Source organism: Alosa sapidissima, chromosome 22 (assembly GCF_018492685.1).
Source record: "Alosa sapidissima isolate fAloSap1 chromosome 22, fAloSap1.pri, whole genome shotgun sequence".
Taxonomy (NCBI): Eukaryota; Metazoa; Chordata; class Actinopteri; order Clupeiformes; family Clupeidae; genus Alosa; species Alosa sapidissima.
Window position 1 is genome coordinate 31,070,389 of NC_055978.1, and position 20,000 is coordinate 31,090,388.

At 50.4% G+C, this 20,000-nt stretch overlaps 1 protein-coding gene across 1 annotated transcript in view; it reads right to left on the reverse strand.

The window, feature by feature from the left end:
* Positions 1–20,000, reverse strand: part of LOC121697750 (serine/threonine-protein kinase WNK1-like) — a 131,715-nt gene that overhangs the window by 46,613 nt on the left and 65,102 nt on the right. Inside the window, 8 exon segments of the mRNA XM_042079409.1 lie at positions 496–531; positions 1,389–1,481; positions 4,525–5,817; positions 5,819–5,971; positions 10,646–10,842; positions 12,314–12,596; positions 13,970–14,189; positions 19,181–19,269. Of these exon segments, the coding sequence (XP_041935343.1) occupies positions 496–531; positions 1,389–1,481; positions 4,525–5,817; positions 5,819–5,971; positions 10,646–10,842; positions 12,314–12,596; positions 13,970–14,189; positions 19,181–19,269 (2,364 nt within the window).

Consider the following 20,000-nt stretch of genomic DNA (forward strand, 5'->3'; position numbering starts at 1 on the left):
GTGGATATGGTGTTCGTTCAGATAACATTCCAACAGACTTACCAAAAGAAGCTTTGAGACCTAATAGTTAGTGGATCTCTCTCTCATACACACACACCCATGCACACACCTACACACACACTGAATTACAGAGAAACAACCCATTCCTTTACTCCAAGGAGTCATCTTACCACACACACAGAACAGGGAGGGGAGAGGGAGAAGGAGGAGAGAGAGAGAGAGAGAGAGAGAGAGAGAGAGAGAGAGAGAGAGAGAGAGAGAGAGAGAGAGAAAGGGAGAAGGGAGGGAGGAAGAGAGAGGGAGTGAAATAGGAGAAATGGAGGGATGAAGGGTCAGAGAGAAGTCAGAGAGAGAGAAGAGGGTGGGGGGGAACGAGGGAGGAATGAAGCACTTTCTAAAGAGAGAGAGAGGGGGGGGAGAGAGAGAGAGGGAGAGAGAAAGAGGGAGAGGGGGGGGGGGGGGGGTAAGGAATGGGGGTGGGGGTGGTTTCTCTACCTGCGAGGGGATGGCTTGGATGTAGAAACCTCCGTACTATAAAAAACAGAATGACAACACAGTGTAAGAGACCCTTAAGCCACCACACTCTAATGCAGGAGAGAGGATCACACACACACACACACACACACGGTGGAGAGGTTCCCTGGAGCTCTGGATGGGAGCTGTGTGGGCGAGTGGTCAGACTCCTGAGAGGAGAGGAGAGGAGGAGAGAGGAGAGGAGAGAAGAGAGGAGTAAAGGAGAGGAGAGGAGAGGAGTAAAGGAGAGGAGAGGAGTAAAGGAGAGGAGAGAGGAGGAGAGGAGAGGAGAGGAGAGGAGAGGAGAGAGGAGAGGAGAGAGGAGGAGAGGAGAGGAGAGGAGAGGAGAGGAGAGGAGGAGAGAGGAGAGGAGAGGAGTAAAGGAGATGAGAGGAGAGAGGAGAGGAGAGAAGAGAGGAGAGGAGGAGAGAGGAGAGAGGAGAGAGAGGAGAGAGAGAGGAGAGAGGAGAGGAGAGGAGGAGAGAGGAGAGGAGAGGAGAGGAGTAAAGGAGATGAGAGGAGAGGAGGAGAGAGGAGAGGAGAGAAGAGAGGAGAGGAGGAGAGAGGAGAGAAAGAGGAAAGGAAAGAGGAGAAGAGATGAGATGAGGAGGAGAGGTGGGGAGAGAGAGTAGATGAGGAGAAAAGAGGAGAGAGAGGAGGAGAGGAGATGAGGTGAGGAGGAGAGGAGAGGAGGAGAGGGGAGGAGGAGAGGAGAGAGGAGGAGAGGAGTGAAGGAGAGGAGAGGAGGAGAGGGTGGAGAGGAGGAGAGGAGGAGAGGTGGAGAGGAGGAGAGGTGGAGAGGAGGAGAGGAGGAGGACGAGGAGGATAGAGGAGAGGTGGAGAGGAGGAGAGGTGGAGAGGAGGAGAGCCCTTACTTGCTGCTGCTGTGGGGACATCACTGCTGCTGCTGCTGCTGGAGGATGCTGGGAGTTGGAGTTCACCGAGAGAGCAGAAGAAGATACAGGAGCCTGAGAGAGAGGGGGATAGAGAGTGGGAGGGAGAAGAGAAAAGAGGGGAGGGAATAGAGGGATGACAGGAGAGAGAGAGAGAGAGAGAGAGAGAGAGAGAGAGAGAGAGAGAAGGAACGATGGAAGAAAGATGGAAGGACATGTAGTGAGAAGGGGGATTAGAGTCATTGAGGAGATGAGGAGACAGAAAGTCAAAAATAGAGGGAGAGAGAGAGGAAGGAGAGAGAGAGGGAGAGAGAGAGGGAAGGAGAGAGAGAGGGAGAGAGAGAGAGGGAAGGAGAGAGAGAGGGAGAGAGAGAGGAAAGAGAGAGAGGGAAGGAGAGAGAGAGGGAGGGAAGGAAGGAGAGGGTGAAGAAAGTGGAAGAACAGTGAGACACAGAAAACAAAAAGATTAGAAAATGTTACCTGGCAGATATTCTGTACATTTGCCTACACACACACACACACACACACATACACAAACTCACTGATACCAGCTCCTTTGTGTATGCACATACACACAAATCTATACGCACACATACTATACAAACACGCACACACACACACACACATACACAAACTCACTGATACCAGCTCCTTTGTGTATGCACATACACACAAATCTATACGCACACATACTATACAAACACGCACACACACACAGGGTTAGGTGGGTGAGTGGGGTTCATGCAGTGAGGATCTGCACATGATTGGTGTGTTTTAGGGTTAGACGGTTGTGTGACCCCTAGACACCTTCACCATCATCATCATCATCATCATCATCATCACCACCACCACCACCACCATCATCATCATCATCATCATCATCATCATCATCATCAGCACCCTGCAGCTCTGCCCCCACCTCCAGGGGGCAAGTACTAAAACCCTTAGAAGGCTGTTCTCAACTATACTGGCCCTCCCGGGGCGGGAAGGGACCAGAAACCAGTATAGTTGCAGCAAGCAGATTACCTTACCTTCCTATCCCAGTGATCATCCCCACAGGGCCTCACACACACACACACGCACACACGCACACACACACACACACACACACACACACACACACGCACACACGCACACAGAGGGCAAAATAATAGACAACATGAGCAACTGATTGAAAGAAACAAAAGCAGATTGAACAGAAGTGGAAGTGGAGGAGGAAAGCAGGCTCCCGTACGGCATTCTAAGGGTCAACATGTGCACTCTGTGTCCCAGTGACAAACAGACATTAATGAAAGCAAATAAAGAAATAAATACACAACAATTAAGTTGTAATTAAAAAGAAATAATTACAGAAATGAAAAACAACAGAAAGCTTTCGAATCTGTTTTTATTTTCCAGAAAGTCTTGCGAGACATGATCATCACCTGAGAGATGTGAGCATGAGACATGATCAACACCTGAGAGATGTATGTGTGTGTGTGTGTGTGTGTGTGTGTGGGTCTGTTTTAACCGTCTCCAGCACAGCGCTCGTGGCGCTACACATAACAAAGCCGTTATTTAGATGACACACACACTACGCTGTGTGTCCTAGAGCAGAGGGGGGCTGCCCACACCCCACGTTTGAGCTGTATGCTGGTTGTGTGTTTTGCTCATACAAATCCAGGAGGTCTGCCCGCCGCGTGGGACGAGAGCCGTTAAAGTCGCCTGCTACTTAACTCCACTGCCGCTTAACTCTGCTGCCGTTTAACTCGGCTGCCGTTTAACTCGTCTGCCATTTAACTCGACTGCCGCTTAACTCGGCTGCCGCTTAATTCTTAACTCGACTGCCGTTTAACTCGGCTGTCGTTTAACTTCGCCGCTCGGCTTTGAGAATCCTGTGATGTTGCTTTTGAGAGTCTGTGTGAAGAGCTCATGTGTATGAGTGTGTGTGTGTGATGATGTTGGAGTTTTGAGAATCTGGCCGCAGAGCTTGTGTGTGTGTGTGATGCTAAACACACACACACACACTTACTGGACATGACTGGTCATGAGAGCGCAGCGGTGGAGTTCGTGTTGTCATGGCGGCTATGGATTTGTATGTCCAGTCTGAGCAGGCCCAGATGTAGGCTCTATTAGAAGTGCAAACACACACATCTGACATATGGCTGCATATGAGCATACGCACAAACCACTACTTACGCTTTCTACACACACCACGCTGGGGACCACACCTGGAGGAGTGGGGTGTGTGTAGCGCAGCCCTCCCAACCCTCCGCTCTGAGGCGCCTACAGACACACACACACTGTGCTCAGCTTAGCTCCACCAGGGGTCAACACACACACACACGCTTACAACCCATCTCGTCTAACGAGCTCCATGATTGTTAAAGGGGAAATTCGGTGTAAAAGGGATTTTGGATATGCTTAGCATGATAACGAGTTTGAACGTTCGTAGGGGAGCAAAAAAGCTCTGATCTGATGCATTCTAAACTAGCCTGTCGGCGCCATCTTGAAGCACAGATCTCACGTCTTTTTGACGGAATCACTTCAGAGTAAGTATTTCCGTCAAAAACATGCGAGATCTGTGCTGTTGTGACTTAACTGTATACAGACCTTTTTAATAAACTATCTGTACATTTCCAAAGTTGTCAATGCCTCGTTTTATATGTTAGGACCCTCATTATACTACCAAAGAAGTGGCAGGCTACTTTGAGCCTTGTAAATGGTTAAAAATTAGCGACCTTTTTACCATGAGAAATGCCCAATCGCTACCAGTGCTAGCATTTTGGAAGCATCGGCTAAAAACAGACTAGTTTAGAATGAATTAGATTAGCGTTTTTTTCCCTCCCCAACGAACGTCATGCTAAGCATATCCATAATCCATTTCACATCGGATTTCCCCTTTAATTCACTAGAGAGAGAGTTCAGCTTGTTTGTGTGTGTGAGTGTGTGTGTGTGAGTGTGTGTGACCCCTGTCCAGAGCTAAGCGAGCTCAGTGCTCTAGACAGCGGCTGGAGACGATTAAAAACCACAACCAGAGACAGATACTCAATCACGGAACTCAGAGAGGATTGTGGGGGATTGGGGCTGGGTGGGGGTGGGGGTGGGGGTCGGGACAGGTACAGGTGTGTCTCAGTACCAGGGAGGAGCCGTGTGGGGGCTGCTGGTGAGCCCAGCCGCAGTGGAGCAGGCTGCCAAGCGGGGGGTGCCCTCCCGGAGTGTCTGACAGCAGCAGGAAGGCCGGCTGGCTGGGGGGGTGTCCGTCCAGAGGGGCGGCGATGGCGGCGGCCTCGTAGGAGGCGTACGGGATGGCCTGGGCGGCCGAGGCGTCAAGCGAGGGCCAGTGTGGGTGAGGCGCCGGCGGGGACAGGAAGTCGCCGGTGGCGTCCGGTGAGGCCAGGGAATCGCTGAGCGGGTCGAGGTCAGGCTCGGGGCTGCGCTCCTTCAGGCCGTGCAGCAGCAGGTTGCCGGGCGGCAGCGGCATCTCGGGGCTCACGTAGCAGAACAGCTCCTCGGTGACGGGCTGCAGACGCCCGCCGCTGGCCCCGCCTCCACACGCGCCGGCCGCCTCGTCCAGACTCAGCTCCATGGAGCCGCGCCGCGGCCGGTACAGACGGGACGCCAGCAGAGCCGTCGCCGACCCCGCGGTGTCACTCGCCAGACCGTGCAGCGTGTGGAAGTCAAACACACCCCCGGGGGAGGGGCCAGGGGTCGTCTCCATGGGGCCAGCCACCGTCAGCAGAGGCGGAGCGGAGTGGGAGAACGAGTGCGGCTGATAGGTGGCTTCCTGTGTGGGCGTGGCCGTGGGAGGAGCCGAGGAGGGCGCCTGCTGTTGTTGTTGTTGCTGCTGCTGATGGAGTTGTTGCTGTTGTTGTTGCTGCTGCTGCTGCTGATGGAGCTGTTGCGCCCCCTGGTGGCTGGCGTGTGGCTGCGGGGGTGCGGGGCTGTGCGTCATGCGCAGGTGGGCCTGCAGGGGGTGCGGGTGCAGGTACGGGGGCGGCTGCTCGTAGCCCAGTCCGGCGGCGGCTACCGCCTGCATCTGCTGGTGGAAGCTGAGCTGGCTGAGCGGGTGCGCGGCCGCCGCGAGTGCGGGGTAGCCGCCGTACGCTAGCGCCTCGAAGTGGTCCAGCAGGGCCGCCTGGTTGAGGCTGAGCCTCCGCACCGTGTCCTCCTGCTGCAGCGGCCGGTAGAGCGCAGCGTCCAGGCCCTCGGGGTGCAGCGGCCGGTAGAGCGCAGCGTCCAGGCCCTCGGGGTGCAGCGGCCGGTAGAGCGCAGCGTCCAGGCCCTTGGGGTGCAGCGGCCGGTAGAGCGCAGCGTCCAGGCCCTCGGGGTGCAGGCTGCTGCCGTAGGCGCGGTAGACGGGCTGGAAGTGCCGTGTGTGCGCCTCCAGGATGGACGTGCTCTTGCGGCGCTGCGACAGCCCCTTGGGGGGCGGGGGGGTGGCACGGGGGCGGGGAGAAGGAGACCGGACGCTCCGGGTGGACGCCGGGCGGGTAAAAGAGGTGCGGGGTCTCCATGGAGACGAGAGGAGGTGCGGACGCGGCTGACGCTCCAACGCCGGCCAACGCGTGACTCACAGACTGCGGCTGCGGCAACAATAAGATCACAGAGCAACTTTAAAGAGAAGAGCATCGCCATAGAGACAGAGAGAGAGAGAGAGAGAGAGAGGGATGGAGAGAGAGAGGGATCACAGAGCAACTTTAAAGAGAAGAGCATCGCCATAGAGACAGAGAGAGAGAGAGAGGGATGGAGAAAGAAAGGGATCACAGAGCAACTTTAAAGAGAAGAGCATCGCCATAGAGACAGAGAGGGAGAGAGAGAGAGAGAGAGGGATGGAGAGAGAAAGGGATCACAGAGCAACTATAAAGACATACAGAGAAGAGCATCGCCATAGAGACAGAGAGAGGGATGAGAGGGATGGAGAGAGAAAGAGAAAGAGAGAGGAATGGAGAGATTCAGAGTTGCATATTCATCACCAGTAGAAATACATCAATCCCACAAGAAAGAGTGGAACTATAAGTTCCCTTGTAACAATACTGAAGACTGGAGAGGGCAGAAGAGTGTGTGTGTGTGTGTGTGTATGTGTATGTGTATGAGACAGGCAGAGATGACAGCTTTGAGGAGGAGGAGGAGCTAAATACAGCCGAGTCAGACAGAGGGGCGGAGACATGACTGCGCTATTTGATGATGTCATAGCTGAGCGCCACAGCACAGCTGGCTTGGGCACTTTCTGATGATGTCATAGCTGAGTGCCACAGATCTGGCTCTGATACCATTTCTGTCCCAGGGTCAGTCTGTGGTGGTCGAGAGGCAGAACAGGAAGTGACATCATGAGACAGCAGCAGTAGAGTCTCAAGATGGGGGGGGGGGGGGGGGTGCACTCGGTCTGTATTTAGCGCGAGCCCAGGACAACTGCCGGGAGCCACACACACCCTTGCACACGCACACATACACACTTGTACACACACATACAACCACCTGAAAGAGGATCTAACTGCTGAAACTCCTAAACTTCCTGGCCTGTAGCTGTATGCCTGACTGGCCATGTGCAAATTCGACACACACACACACACACACACACACACACACACACACACACAACCCTTCCTGCGAGAACAGAACACCTGCTCTAGACGTCACAGATAAGCACGAGGTGCAGATGGAGGGCCATTAAATGACCCCAAAACACTCTGCAGTTTTAGGAATGACAGACAGAGAGAGAGAGTGAGAGGCCCAGTCTACACAGCTGCAGGTAGCTTTAGACCGCTAACCTGCACAGAGGGACAGGAACACACACACACACAGGCTCTGGGCTTAAAGAGCATGAGGCTGCTTTTAAAGGAATTAGCTACAATCTCATTATGGGGCCAAGTCCACTTTCCCGGCTGAAGCTAAAGCTGCTGCACTGGGCCCAACCCAACTGCATACTGTACTCTCACTCATCACTCTCTCCTCTCCTCCATCTAGGAGTCTCTATCCTCCACTCCCTCTCTCTTCTCCTCAATCTCTGGTTCTCCATCCTCCCTCTCTCCTGTGCATTTCCCTTCATCTCATCTCTAAATCTCTCTCCTCCTCTCCTCTCCTCCATCTCTAAATCTCTCTCCTCCTCTCTCCTCCGTCTCTAGATCTCTCTCCTCCTCTCATCTCCTCTGTCTCTAGATCTCTCCTCCTCTCCTCCATCTCTAGATCTCTCTCCTCCTCTCCGCTCCTGTTTCAGGTGGCTGTGTTGTGGGGTCTGTGGCGCGTGGCAGTGCCCTGGGTCACCCCTAGGGGGCATAGTGACGTACGGGGCTGGCGAACAGGGCCGGCAGGCTGCCGCGTCTGGGCCGAGTGCGTGGAGGGGCCGACTGCAGGGGCAGCACGCTCTCCAGCGCTTTGGACAGCCGCCGCGCAAACGTCTCGCCGTCGCCACGGCTACCGCCACCGTCAGGGGGGGACAGCAGAGGCGGGGGGGTGCTGGGGGCCCGGGGGGGGCAGGACAGGAAGTGCGGGGGGGCAGAGTGCACGCAGGGCACGCAAACGGACATGCTACGGCCACGACGTACAGCTGGAGGATGCTGCGAAGCGGAGGAACAGCACATTAACACACACACACAGATAAACACACACACAAAATATACACACACAGATAAACAGTCTACACATACAGATATAAAACACACACACACATAAATATACAATTTACACACACTCATACCAACAGAAGTATTTAGTCCAGCTCACACAAAAAATGAACACACACACACAAAAACAGATGAATACACATAACACACACACTCTCTTCACACACACATAAACACACTCCTCCTCTACACACCAGACAAACACAAACAGAGGAACTCAAAGGAGAAGGACACAACACAAACACAAACAACTCACAGGAACGAGGGATCAGAGACACTGAGATGGAGAGAGAAAAGGAAGGATCAGAGACACTGAGATGGAGAGAGAGGAGGGATCAGAGACACTGAGATGGAGAGAGAGAAGGGATCAGAGACACTGAGATGGAGAGAGAGAAGGGATCAGCGACACTGAGATGGAGAGAGAGAAGGGATCAGCGACACAGAGAAGGGAAGAGCAGCAGCACTAATGTCTCGACGCAAGAGTGTGATTGGTTGTTAGATCACTATTGTCAATCGACGCAAGAGTGTGATTGGTTGTTAGATCAACACTAATGTCAATCGACGCAAGAGTGTGATTGGTTGTTAGATCAACACTAATGTCAATCGACGCAAGAGTGTGATTGGTTGTTAGAAGCACAAGACCACAAGAGAGTGGAGAAGCTCCAGCCTGGTTAGAGCCCCAGTTCTGCTGGAGGCCCGGTGGCGGCCAGGGAAAAGCGAAGTCCAGGAGGGGTCAACTCAGCGCGCCGCTAGCGGTTAGCCTTTAGCAGGTTAGAGGGGTCAAGCTGGAGGTCAGGGGTCAAGCTGGAGGTCAGGGGGGAAAAGGAGAGCTCAGATTGGACAGACTACTCGTCACGCTCAACACAGCGAGCCCAGGCTGGTAGAGTGCCAAATGGTGGACAAGCACTTCTGGGTCAACAGATACTTTAATGACAATATACAACTCATTGGGAGCAAATAATATAACAAACAAATAACAAAAAGACAAAACTGATAAACAAAAGAGGATCTGAACAGACAGACTGCCTTCAGTTTCTCTCCATATATGGAGTGGGCGGGGCTTATCTGTGACATCACTGGCAGTGGTAATGTAGTTGCTATGGAGACATGCTCAATAGAAGGGCCTGGCGAGGTCATGTGACTTGGCCAAGGCAAGTGGGAGGAGAAACTGATGGCTGTCTGTTTGCATTGCATCATGGGTACAATACATCAGAAAAAACATGATCAAAAACAAACAATAAATAACAGCACAACCAATAAACAAATGAAAAGACAACAGTGGCCAGTAACAGAGGAAGTGATCTCGTCTAACAGGGGGGTGGGGATTGGAATGCAGGGCGGAGCCCGCAGGGGAGGGGGTGGGGTCAGAGGTGCGTTACCATGGCAGCAGGTAGACTAGTGTGGGCGTGGCCACGGGCCGACTGTGGAGCTGGAACAGGTGAGCGGTTCTCCTGGCATGCAGCAGCCATCATCACACACCTGCTGTGTGTGTGTGTGTGTGTGTGTGTGTGTGTGTGTGTGTGGACAGGAGCTTACTCCGGAGGATGAGGCCTTGAAGTGACCATGGTCCACTCCAGCGTAAGCTGCCGTCTGATCCGGCGTCTCCGTGCAGTAGGCGAGGAACACACTCCGTGGTGGAGTGAGTGTGTGTGTTAACGCATGCAACCACTCCAAACCCACAAGGCCCCCCTCCATGCATCCAGGACCCCCCTCCCTCACAGACCCCCCCCAAGGCTGTGCACAGGCCCCCTAGTCTAAACACTGAGCAGTGGAGCGCTCACACCTCCTGACTGACCTAAACATCTTCACCTTTTCACCCAACACTCAGCTTCATAACCCAATACTAACCCAATACTCAGCTACATAACCCAATACATAACCCAATACTCAGCTTCATAACCCAACACTCAGCTTCATAACCCAATACTCAGCTACATAACCCAATACTCAGCTACATAACCCAATACATAACCCAATACTCAGCTACATAACCCAACACTGAGCTTCATAACCCAACACTCAGCTTCATAACCCAACACTCAGCTTCAAAACCCAACACTCAGCTTCAAAACCCAACACTCAGCTTCAAAACCCAACACTCAGCTACATAACCCAATCCATAACCCATTCGTCAGCTACATAACCCAACACTCAGCAACATAACCCAATACTCAGCTACATAACCCAATACTCAGCTACATAACCCAATGATCAGCTTCATAACCCAATACTAACCCAATACCCAGCTTCATAACCCAATACTCAGCTTCATAACCCAATACTCAGCTACATAACCCAACACTCAGCTTCATAACCCAACACTCAGCTTCATAACCCAATACTCAGCTTCATAACCCAACACTCAGCTTCATAACCTAATACCCATGTTTAACAAGTGTGTGCGTGATTAAATTAAACTCTTTCACTCCAAATAACTACCAGTAAGACATACTAGAGAGCACACACACCTGCTGCTCAGGTGTGCCCTGGTCTGATGAGCCTAATTAGACACACTGGTCTGGATGAGCCAGACTCACCTGCTCAGGTGAGCCCACACCTGTGGTGTCCGTGGCATCCGGTGGCCCTGACCTGTGCACAGTGCCCCAACACCCACCCCTCACACAGGAGCTCACTCACCATTGGCTGCTGCGCGTAGGCTGTGTGCTGCTGGGCCAGCAGCGATTGGCTGTGCGGGGCAGAGGAGGGCGGGAACGAGCCCTGTGGTTGGCCAGATCCCTGCTGGGGGGCAGGAACAGCGCTGTAGGACATGGCCTGACCCAGGTGCACCTCAGAGAAGATGGACGAACCCTGACCGCTGTCTGCAGCACCCTCCACTGGGAGAGGGAGGGAGAGAGAGAGAGAGAGAGAGAGAGAGAGAGAGAGAGAGAGAGAGGAAGAGGAAGAGGAAGAGAGGAAGAGAGGGAGAGGAAGAGGAAGAGAGGGAGAGAGAGGAAGAGAGGAAGAGGAAGAGGAAGAGGAAGAGAGGGAGAGAGAGGAAGAGAGGAAGAGAGGAAGAGAGGGAGAGAGGGAGAGAGAGAGGAAGAGGAAGAGAGAGAGGGAGAGAGAGGAAGAGGAAGAGATGAAGAGAGGAAGAGGAAGAGAGGGAGAGAGAGGAAGAGAGGGAGAGAGAGGAAGAGAGGAAGAGGAAGAGGAAGAGAGGGAGAGAGAGGGAGAGAGGAAGAGGAAGAGGAAGAGAGGGGGAGGAAGAGGAAGAGAGGAAGAGGAAGAGGAAGAGAGGGAGAGGAAGAGAGGGAGAGAGAGAGGAAGAGGAAGAGAGGGAGGGAGAGGGGGAGAGAGAGAGAGAGAGAGAGAGAGAAAGAGGGGGAGAGAGAGAGGGAGAGAGAGAGGGAGAGGGAGGGAGAGAGAGAGAGAGAGAGAGGGAGAGAGAGAGAGAGAGAGAGAGAGAGAGAGAGAGAGGGGAGGAGAGGGAGAGAGAGAGAGAGAGAGAGAAAGAGAGAGAGGGGAGGAGAGGAAGGGGCGGATTGAATGATCGGCTGAGTGTGTGGAGTGTGTGTGTGTGCATGATGTGTGTGTGTGTGTTGTGTTGGTGTGGTGTGAGTTTGTTGGAGTGTGTGTGGTGTGGGGTGGTATTACGTTGTTCCACCTGTAGGGGGAGTAGAACGGTGCTTGTGTTGTGTTCTGTCTCTGCAGGTAGCTGTGCGTGCGCGGATTCAGGGGGCTGGTCCTCCTGCTATTTGAGCCGCCTCCATCCTGTCGGCCTCTCCCATCCCCTCGCCGCACTTCCTCTTTGCTGGACGCTTTGTCGTGACGTGCTATCGTCGGCACTTTTGTTATTTGTGTTAACACTTATCCGTATAGTTAATCACATGGCTTAATGTGATTAATTTATATTGTAGTTTATGGTACTTGATCACATGGCTTAATGTGTTTCATTTATATTGTAGTTTATGGTACTTGCGTTGGCGGTGGCTTGGTGACGGGTTGGCACTTTTTGTATTACAGGTTCAGTTAGAGTAGGGAAGGAAGACACCGGAACACTCACACACTTTTCTGTATTTTGTTTTCAAACGCGAGCAGAACGTTAACTCCATCTTAGTCAGTAAGTCCAAGGGTTTTCTTTTACATTTTGTATTGTTTTCACCGCCACGTTATTCTGTCTGTCTGGGAGCTTTACTTTATTAAATTTGTTAACTTTGCACTACGTCGACTCTATGGCTTTCCTTATGTTATGTTGAACCATTCTTTATGATTTATGGTCACATAACAGGTGGGTTGGTGTGTGTGGTGTGTGTGGGTGTGGTGTGTGTGTGTGTGTGTGTGTGTGTGGTGTGTGTGTGTACGTACAGGTCATGGAGATGTTGGGTTGCTGGTACTGCAGCTGCTGCTGTTGTTGTTGCTGCAGCTGCAACTCGTGTTCCGACTCTTCCGGTTCTGCCGGACCCTGCTGCCCTGCTGCTGCTGCTGCTGTTGCTGCCGGCTGGTTCTGGTTCTGGTTCCGCTGGGCCTCCAGCTGGGCCTCCCGCACCTGCTTGCGCTGCTCTCTCTTGCGCAAGATCAGAGACACGCGGTCCTTGATGGCCTTCGCCATCGTTTTGTGGTCGCCATCACACACATAGCCAGAGTCCACCTGCACCACACACACACAGTCAGGGGCGCGCGCACATATTCACATACAAACACACACCTCACACACACACACACACACACACACACACCTCACACACATAGCCAGAGTACACCTGCATCTCACACACACAGAATACAGTCAGGCACGCGCACACACACACACACCTCACACACACACACACCTCACACACACACAGAATACAGTCAGACACACACACACACACACACACACACAGAATAGTCAGGCACGCACACACACACCTCACACACACACAGAATACATTCAGGCACGCACACACACACACACACACACACCACACACACAGAATACAGTCAGGCACACGCACACACACACACACACACACAGAATACAGTCAGGCACACGCACACACACACACACCTCACACACACACACACCTCACACACACACAGAATACAGTCAGGCACGCACACACACGCACCTCACACCTACACACAGAATACAGTCAGGCACGCACACACACACACACACCTCACACAAACACCTCACACACACACAGAATACAGTCAGGCACGCAAACACACACACCTCACAAATACACAGAATACAGTCAGGCACGCACACACACACACACACCTCACACACACACAGAATACAGTCAGGCACGCACACACACACACACACACACACACACACCTCACACACATAGACCATCTACAGCGCATACACAGAGGAGGGGTGTGTGTGTGCGTGTGTGTCTTAGAGCACATGCAGGAAGCAAAAGCAAGGACATCTTATGGGGGCGTTCAACATGGCGGCCATCTTTCCCGTTTTCTGTGAGAACTTCCAGTTGAGCACTAATCCATTGTGATGCATTGAAATAAAAACACTGACTTAGAAGCTGCGGTTCTGTAATGACTTTTTTTCTTGAATCAAAGCCTAAACAAAGTTATCATGGTTACCAAACATTTGGCACATCTCTACCCACTGCGTTATCATGGTTACAAAACAACTGGCACATCTCTACCCACTGCGTAGGGGTGCATAGCCCATCTTGGGTGGCACATCTCATCTACCCACAATAGCTCTGGGTGGCGAAGGTCAATCTTGCCATCTGACCTCCTGCTGGTGTTGCTCTCCATCTTCTTCTCTCTCAATGAAGCTAACCAGCCGGAACTAGCCGAGCGGAACTAGCTAACGAGCCGGAACTAGCCGAGCGGAACTAGCTAACGAGCCGGAACTAGCCGAGCGGAAGAAAATCCATTTCTAAAATGGGCGTGGCGGAATATGGTGAATATAAGCTCATCTCAACATACTGTATGTTACAGTGGGTCAATGATCTTAATCCACACACACACACACACACACAGGTACTGTACATCTTGTGTCCTCACCATTTCTTGGGCAACATCTTCAGGCACGTCCTTGTTGAGGTCGAAGGAGAACTCGATGGCCTCGTTGTCCTTGTACTTGCCCTTGAGCTTGCGGACGTCTTCAATGCGCAGCCACAGCTTGATGGCGATCATCTCCCCATCGTCCTCCTCGGCCAGCTCCACCCTCACACCAGTCTCCTCCTGGAAGAAGGCATGGTTCAGCAGGATGTGGATGGAGTACCTGTGGGGGGAGGGAGGGATGGAGAGGGGGGGGCGGGGGTCAAGAATTTAGAATAAAATGTCAAACCCATTTGTGAAAATTGAATAAAACCCTCATGGCCTTTTAAGAGGGCAATACAATGGAGTACAGTGGGGGTTAGGAGAAAGTGTAGCAAAGACCGCATGTGTACACACACACACACGCACGCACGCACACACACACACACACACACACACACACACACACACACACACACACACACACACACACACACACACTCTTAAAGAACACAGACACTTACAAGCACACACCCGTACAAACTCACACACACACACACACACAGCCATGTGCCAATAACAGCAGTCTTTCAGGCCAGATGACCTCCATCGCATCTCGACCGTTCAACACACATACACGCACGCACGCACGCACACACGCTGGCTGGAGTAAAAAACAACCCTGCATCAATGTGTCCCCTGTCCAGTGCCCTGAGATTGATGACCCTCTAAACTCAAGCCTCATGCGTCAAGATGCCGACTGGAACAGCCAAAGACAAGAATAGACCGGCAGTTCTTAGAAATCACGAACACACTTCACAAAACTACATTTGTCAACCTACTGCAGAACAACAGTACTTTTCTAGGACTCTCCAACCTACTGCAGAACACCACTTTAGGACTCAATCAGGCTTCTAAAACCTCAGACACAAAGTGGAGCTCAGACAGGATTCTAGAACCTCAGACACAAAATGGAGCTATACAAACAATTTTTTACAGTCTATGGGTCTGTTCGAAACGGGTAAAGTTGCTGCCTTTTAAGATATCTAACTGGGGAGCAAGGCAGCAAGTGCGGTTCGAAACCGAAAAAAATAATTCTGCTGCCTTCTAAGATATCTTAGAATTCCCAAATAACGGTCATTTTTGGAGGGAGCATCGATGCACACTTCATGCTCCCTCCTACCCATAATACCTTGCGGCAACGTCTGAAACAGCTGTGAAAGGTAAACAAACATGGCGGATGACATCGGTAATGGCTGCTGAATCTGTTTAAAATGTCATTTGTGTGACCTTATTTTGCTTAGATTTGTAGATTTGAGATGAGAAATAAACAATTTACTATCTGATTATGCCATTGTTGTAACCATTAATAGCGTCTGGTCTGATATATCTGCCGTCCGTAAAACTAATTTATACCGTTAGCCTGCTAGCTTACGTAAGCTAATTTAGTTTAACGTCAGGCCTTTGCTAACGTCATACCGTAGTGTTAACCAAAGATTCTAGAGTGCTACGCTCATTTTTAAAAGATGCATTTAATCCAGTCATGTCTAGTGAGACAGCTCTCTATGTAGGGAGGGAGGCAGCAGGCAGCGGTCTTCTGTTTCAAACAGACCCTATGAGTGGAGCTCAGACAGGCTTCTAGAACCTCACAGACACAGAGTGGAGATCAGACAGGCTTCTAGAACCTCACAGACACAGAGTGGAGATCAGACAGGCTTCTAGAACCTCACAGACACAGAGTGGAGCTCAGACAGGCTTCTAGAACCTCACAGACACAAAGTGGTGCTCAGACAGGATTCTAGAACCCATGACCTCTCCCTGCTTCCATTCCACAAAGTCTCCAGACTAAATCTGAGCAGCATGTGCAGATGTTGGGGAAACAAGTGAGCATGTCAGCTCAGCTGTGGCCCCACAGCACAGATGTGACAGCCAGCTGTGTGGTGGGAAACAAGAGCACGACTCTTTCACGCCTGATGTGAGGGTCAGTCAGCACGCCGCATGACCAGGGTCACAGAGCACAGTACAGCCACTGGACATTCAGCTGCTGTAGTGACCAACACACACACACGCAGGCAGGTCACTGAGTAAAAAACAACCCTGCATCAATGTGTCCCCTGTCCAGTGCCCTGAGATTGAGGTCTTGTGTAGAGAGGCTGAATTCCACGGCCCTAAGATGCCATGAGCTCCAATACGGAGATCCCGCAGAGCCAGGGAGCCGGTCAGATGTTTCCAATAGGAAGTATGGGGCCATGCTGGCTGCACGAGCGCTGTGTGTGTGTGTGTTTCTGCCCCTGTGTGTGTGTGTTTTCTGGGAAAAAGAGGAATTCGATTGAGTGTATCCTCTCCTGACATCAGCATGTGATCAGTCCTCTCATCAAAGTCTTCATTAGATTACATACTGGCATAATAATAACAGGGAAAAAGCCCTGGAGATGCAAACACTCACACACACACACACACCCGCACGCACGCACGCACGCACGCACGCACGCACGCACGCACGCACGCACGCACGCACGCACGCACGCACACACACAATCTCCCAGGCAGTGTGCTCTGATGCAGTATTGTGTAACAGAGCTCTTGGTGCATCAAAGAGGAACTGGCTTCAGCTTATTACTGAGCTTCATCAGCGAAACATCATACCCTGCTTAAACTTATAGTGCACACGCACACACACAATCCGCTCTTGCCTTCACACACACACAATCCAAACACACACTTTAACAATCCAACACACACACACTACAGTAGACACAGGAAACAGGGTTAGCGCACACACACACAAACAGTCATACACACACACAATCCGCTCTCTTGCCTTGACACACACAAGTACACACACTGTAGAAGCTTCCAGACTTTCTCATTTAACAATACACACACACACACACACAGCAACATCAACACAAAACCAATCCAACTCTCACACACACACAACAGAGAGCAAATATAAGATCACTGCACTTATGCAGACGCACACACACAGGCACAGGCGCATGCGCGCACACACACACACACACACACACACACGTTGTAGGTCTATCCATGGGGAGAGCTGTGTTAATTAAACAGCTTAACGAGTTTAACAAGCTTAACGAGTACACAGTCTGCTCAAGGAGGCTGCAGAGTCAGAGATCAAGCTGTGGTCAGTGTAGAGAGCAAGAAAACACTGTGTGTGTGTGTGTGTGTGTGTGCGCGTTGGAGTGTGTGTGTGTGTGTGTGTGTGTGTGTGTGTGTGTTGGAGGGAGTGTGTGTTGGAGGGAATGTGTGTGTGTGTGTGTGTGTGTGAGAGTGTTGGAGAGCAGGTGGTCTTAGCAGAATAAGCGGGCACATTTCTTAATGAACACAAAGCAAGAGTCTGCCAGAAACTTAATCATACAAACTCACAAACAAACTCCTCATTACACTTCATTAGCTCACCTGTGATTAAGGAGCCTCTAATGTGAGTGTGTGTGTGTGTGTGTGCAAACGTGTGACAGTATGTGTGTGTATGAATGTTTATGGATGTATGTGTGTGTGTGTATGAATGTGTATGGATGGATGTGTGTGTGTGAGTGTGTATGGATGAGTATGGATGTGTGTGTGTGTGTGTGTGTGTGTGTGTGTGTGTGTGTGTGTGTGTGTGTGTGTGTGTGTGTGCAAACATGTATGTATGTATGTGTGTGTGTGTTAGGGCTTTGACTTTTGCCCAAAAATCATATTCGAAGTTTGTTTGTTTATTAATATTACAATTTGAATATATTCGAATATGTATTAATAATATTTTAACAATTAAATGTCTTCAGTAAGACCGATATTGGTATTAAGATAGACAATAGACTACGTGCACGAAAGGCTGAGTATTTATGCGTGTGTTAAAATTGTTATTATTGAGCATAGGGCTGGGCGATAAAACGATAGCGATATGTATCGCAATAGACATGTAATCGATATCAATAAAAAATACGTTCGATATAACATTCATAATTAAAAGCAACACACACCTCCTGCCTTACGTTGTCCATAAATAAATAGGCTAAATATATCTTGCATTGTAGTATGTCAAACTCTACCAGAGTAGGCGATAGAAGTAGGCCTACCTCAACACAGACTCTCAATGAGTCCTTGCACTCTCTCTCTCTCTCAACAGGTGCATCCCTCCTCAGCATGCACATGTAATCCAAACATTAATCGTGCAAGACGACTGGCTAAATTGCTATTAAATCCGGTTAGCATCATTAGCACGCTGCACGAATTTGTTCAAAACTGTTGCATTCAAATTGACTGCTAAGTTCTAATCATCTCAATCCCGATGCAAATGGAAAAGTATTTTCCAAGACTCAAACAGACTTTTCCCAAGGAGAAAAAGTATTAATTTGAAACTTAAACACACATAGGGAAACTGAACAGTCTAACCAGACTATGATAAACTAGCAAATTAAGCTAACTTTACTTTGTTTACAATATGTCCAGGCTTCAACCAGTGCTGCTTTTCATTCAGACTTATGTGCACATTTATTTATTTGAGTGTTTTTCATGATTGTGTTGCCATTTCTTTTCCCTGTTTGCTTTGATTGATAACTGAGGTGATTAAAATCAGAGGAAGGTTAAGTTTACAATAAAAGTGTCTATTGTGTCTATGTGTGAGCTCACTAAGCACGAACCAGCCAGGATGCTAACGTCACCTACAGGAGCCCAGATGATCAATAATAGCCTTGCTAATGAGCTCGCCATTTTACTTCACCAGGTGTGAAAAAAACCTCAGAATCTGAATTGAAAACAACGTTTACAACCAAATACATGTATAGAAATTATCTCCATAGGCTACAGGTTCGAATATTAAGAGATCCCTAAAATTCGGTCGAATATCTTTCATTTTTAAAATAATCGAATAACGAAGTTCGGAGTCAAAGCCCTAGTGTGTGTATGAATGTGTACGGATGTGTGTGTGTGTATGGATGTGTGTGTGTGTGTGTGTATGGATGTGTGTGCAAACATGTATGTGTGTGTATGAATGTGTATGGATGTATCTGTGTATATGAATGTGTATGGATGTGTGTGTGTGTGTGTGTGTGCAAACATGTATGTATGTATGTATGTATGTGTGTGTGTGTATGAATGTATATGATTGTGTATGGATGTATGTGTGTGTATGGATGTGTGTGTGTGTATGGGTGTGTGTGTGTGTGTATATGTGTGTGTGTGTGTGTGTGCGTGCGTGCGTGCGTGCGTGCGCGCGTGTACACTCCTCACCTCTCATCTTTATTCTGTCGTATGCATCCCTCGATGATCTCCTTGACTTCAGGAATGGCAACCTTATCAAAACTACCAGGCTTCACCCCCTGCAGAGAAGGAAGAACACACACACACACACACACACACACACACATCAGACATGGAAAACTATACACACACACTTCAGATGACTCTTTCAATTGTATATCTATCCTGGAACACTAGAGAGCCACACACACACACAAACTCTTCAGATAGACACTGTACTGGAACAGTAGAGAGCCACACACACACAGACACACCCACACCCTTCAGATAGACACTGTACTGGAACAGTAGAGAGCCACACACACACAGACACACCCACACCCTTCAGATAGACACTGTACTGGAACAGTAGAGAGCCACACACACACAGACACACCCACACCCTTCAGATAGACACTGTACTGGAACAGTAGAGAGCCACACACACACAGACACACCCACACCCTTCAGATAGACGCTGTACTGGAACAGTAGAGAGCCACACACACACACAGACACACCCACACCCTTCAGATAGACGCTGTACTGGAATGTTAGAGAGTGAGCTATCAGAGGAGGGCGAACAGGAAGTAAATCGGAGCGACAGAATAAAAGTCCTAAGGAGGAACTGTCAGAGCAGCTCGTCCTCCTGCTCCGTGCGCACACACACGCGCACACACACACACACACACTCACACACAGCCGACAGATGTGAAGAAGACGACAAATCAAACAGAGAGGGAGAGAGAGGGAGAGAGAGGGAGGAAGAAAGAGAGAGATGCATCCAGGTAGAGAGAGATGAATAGAATAT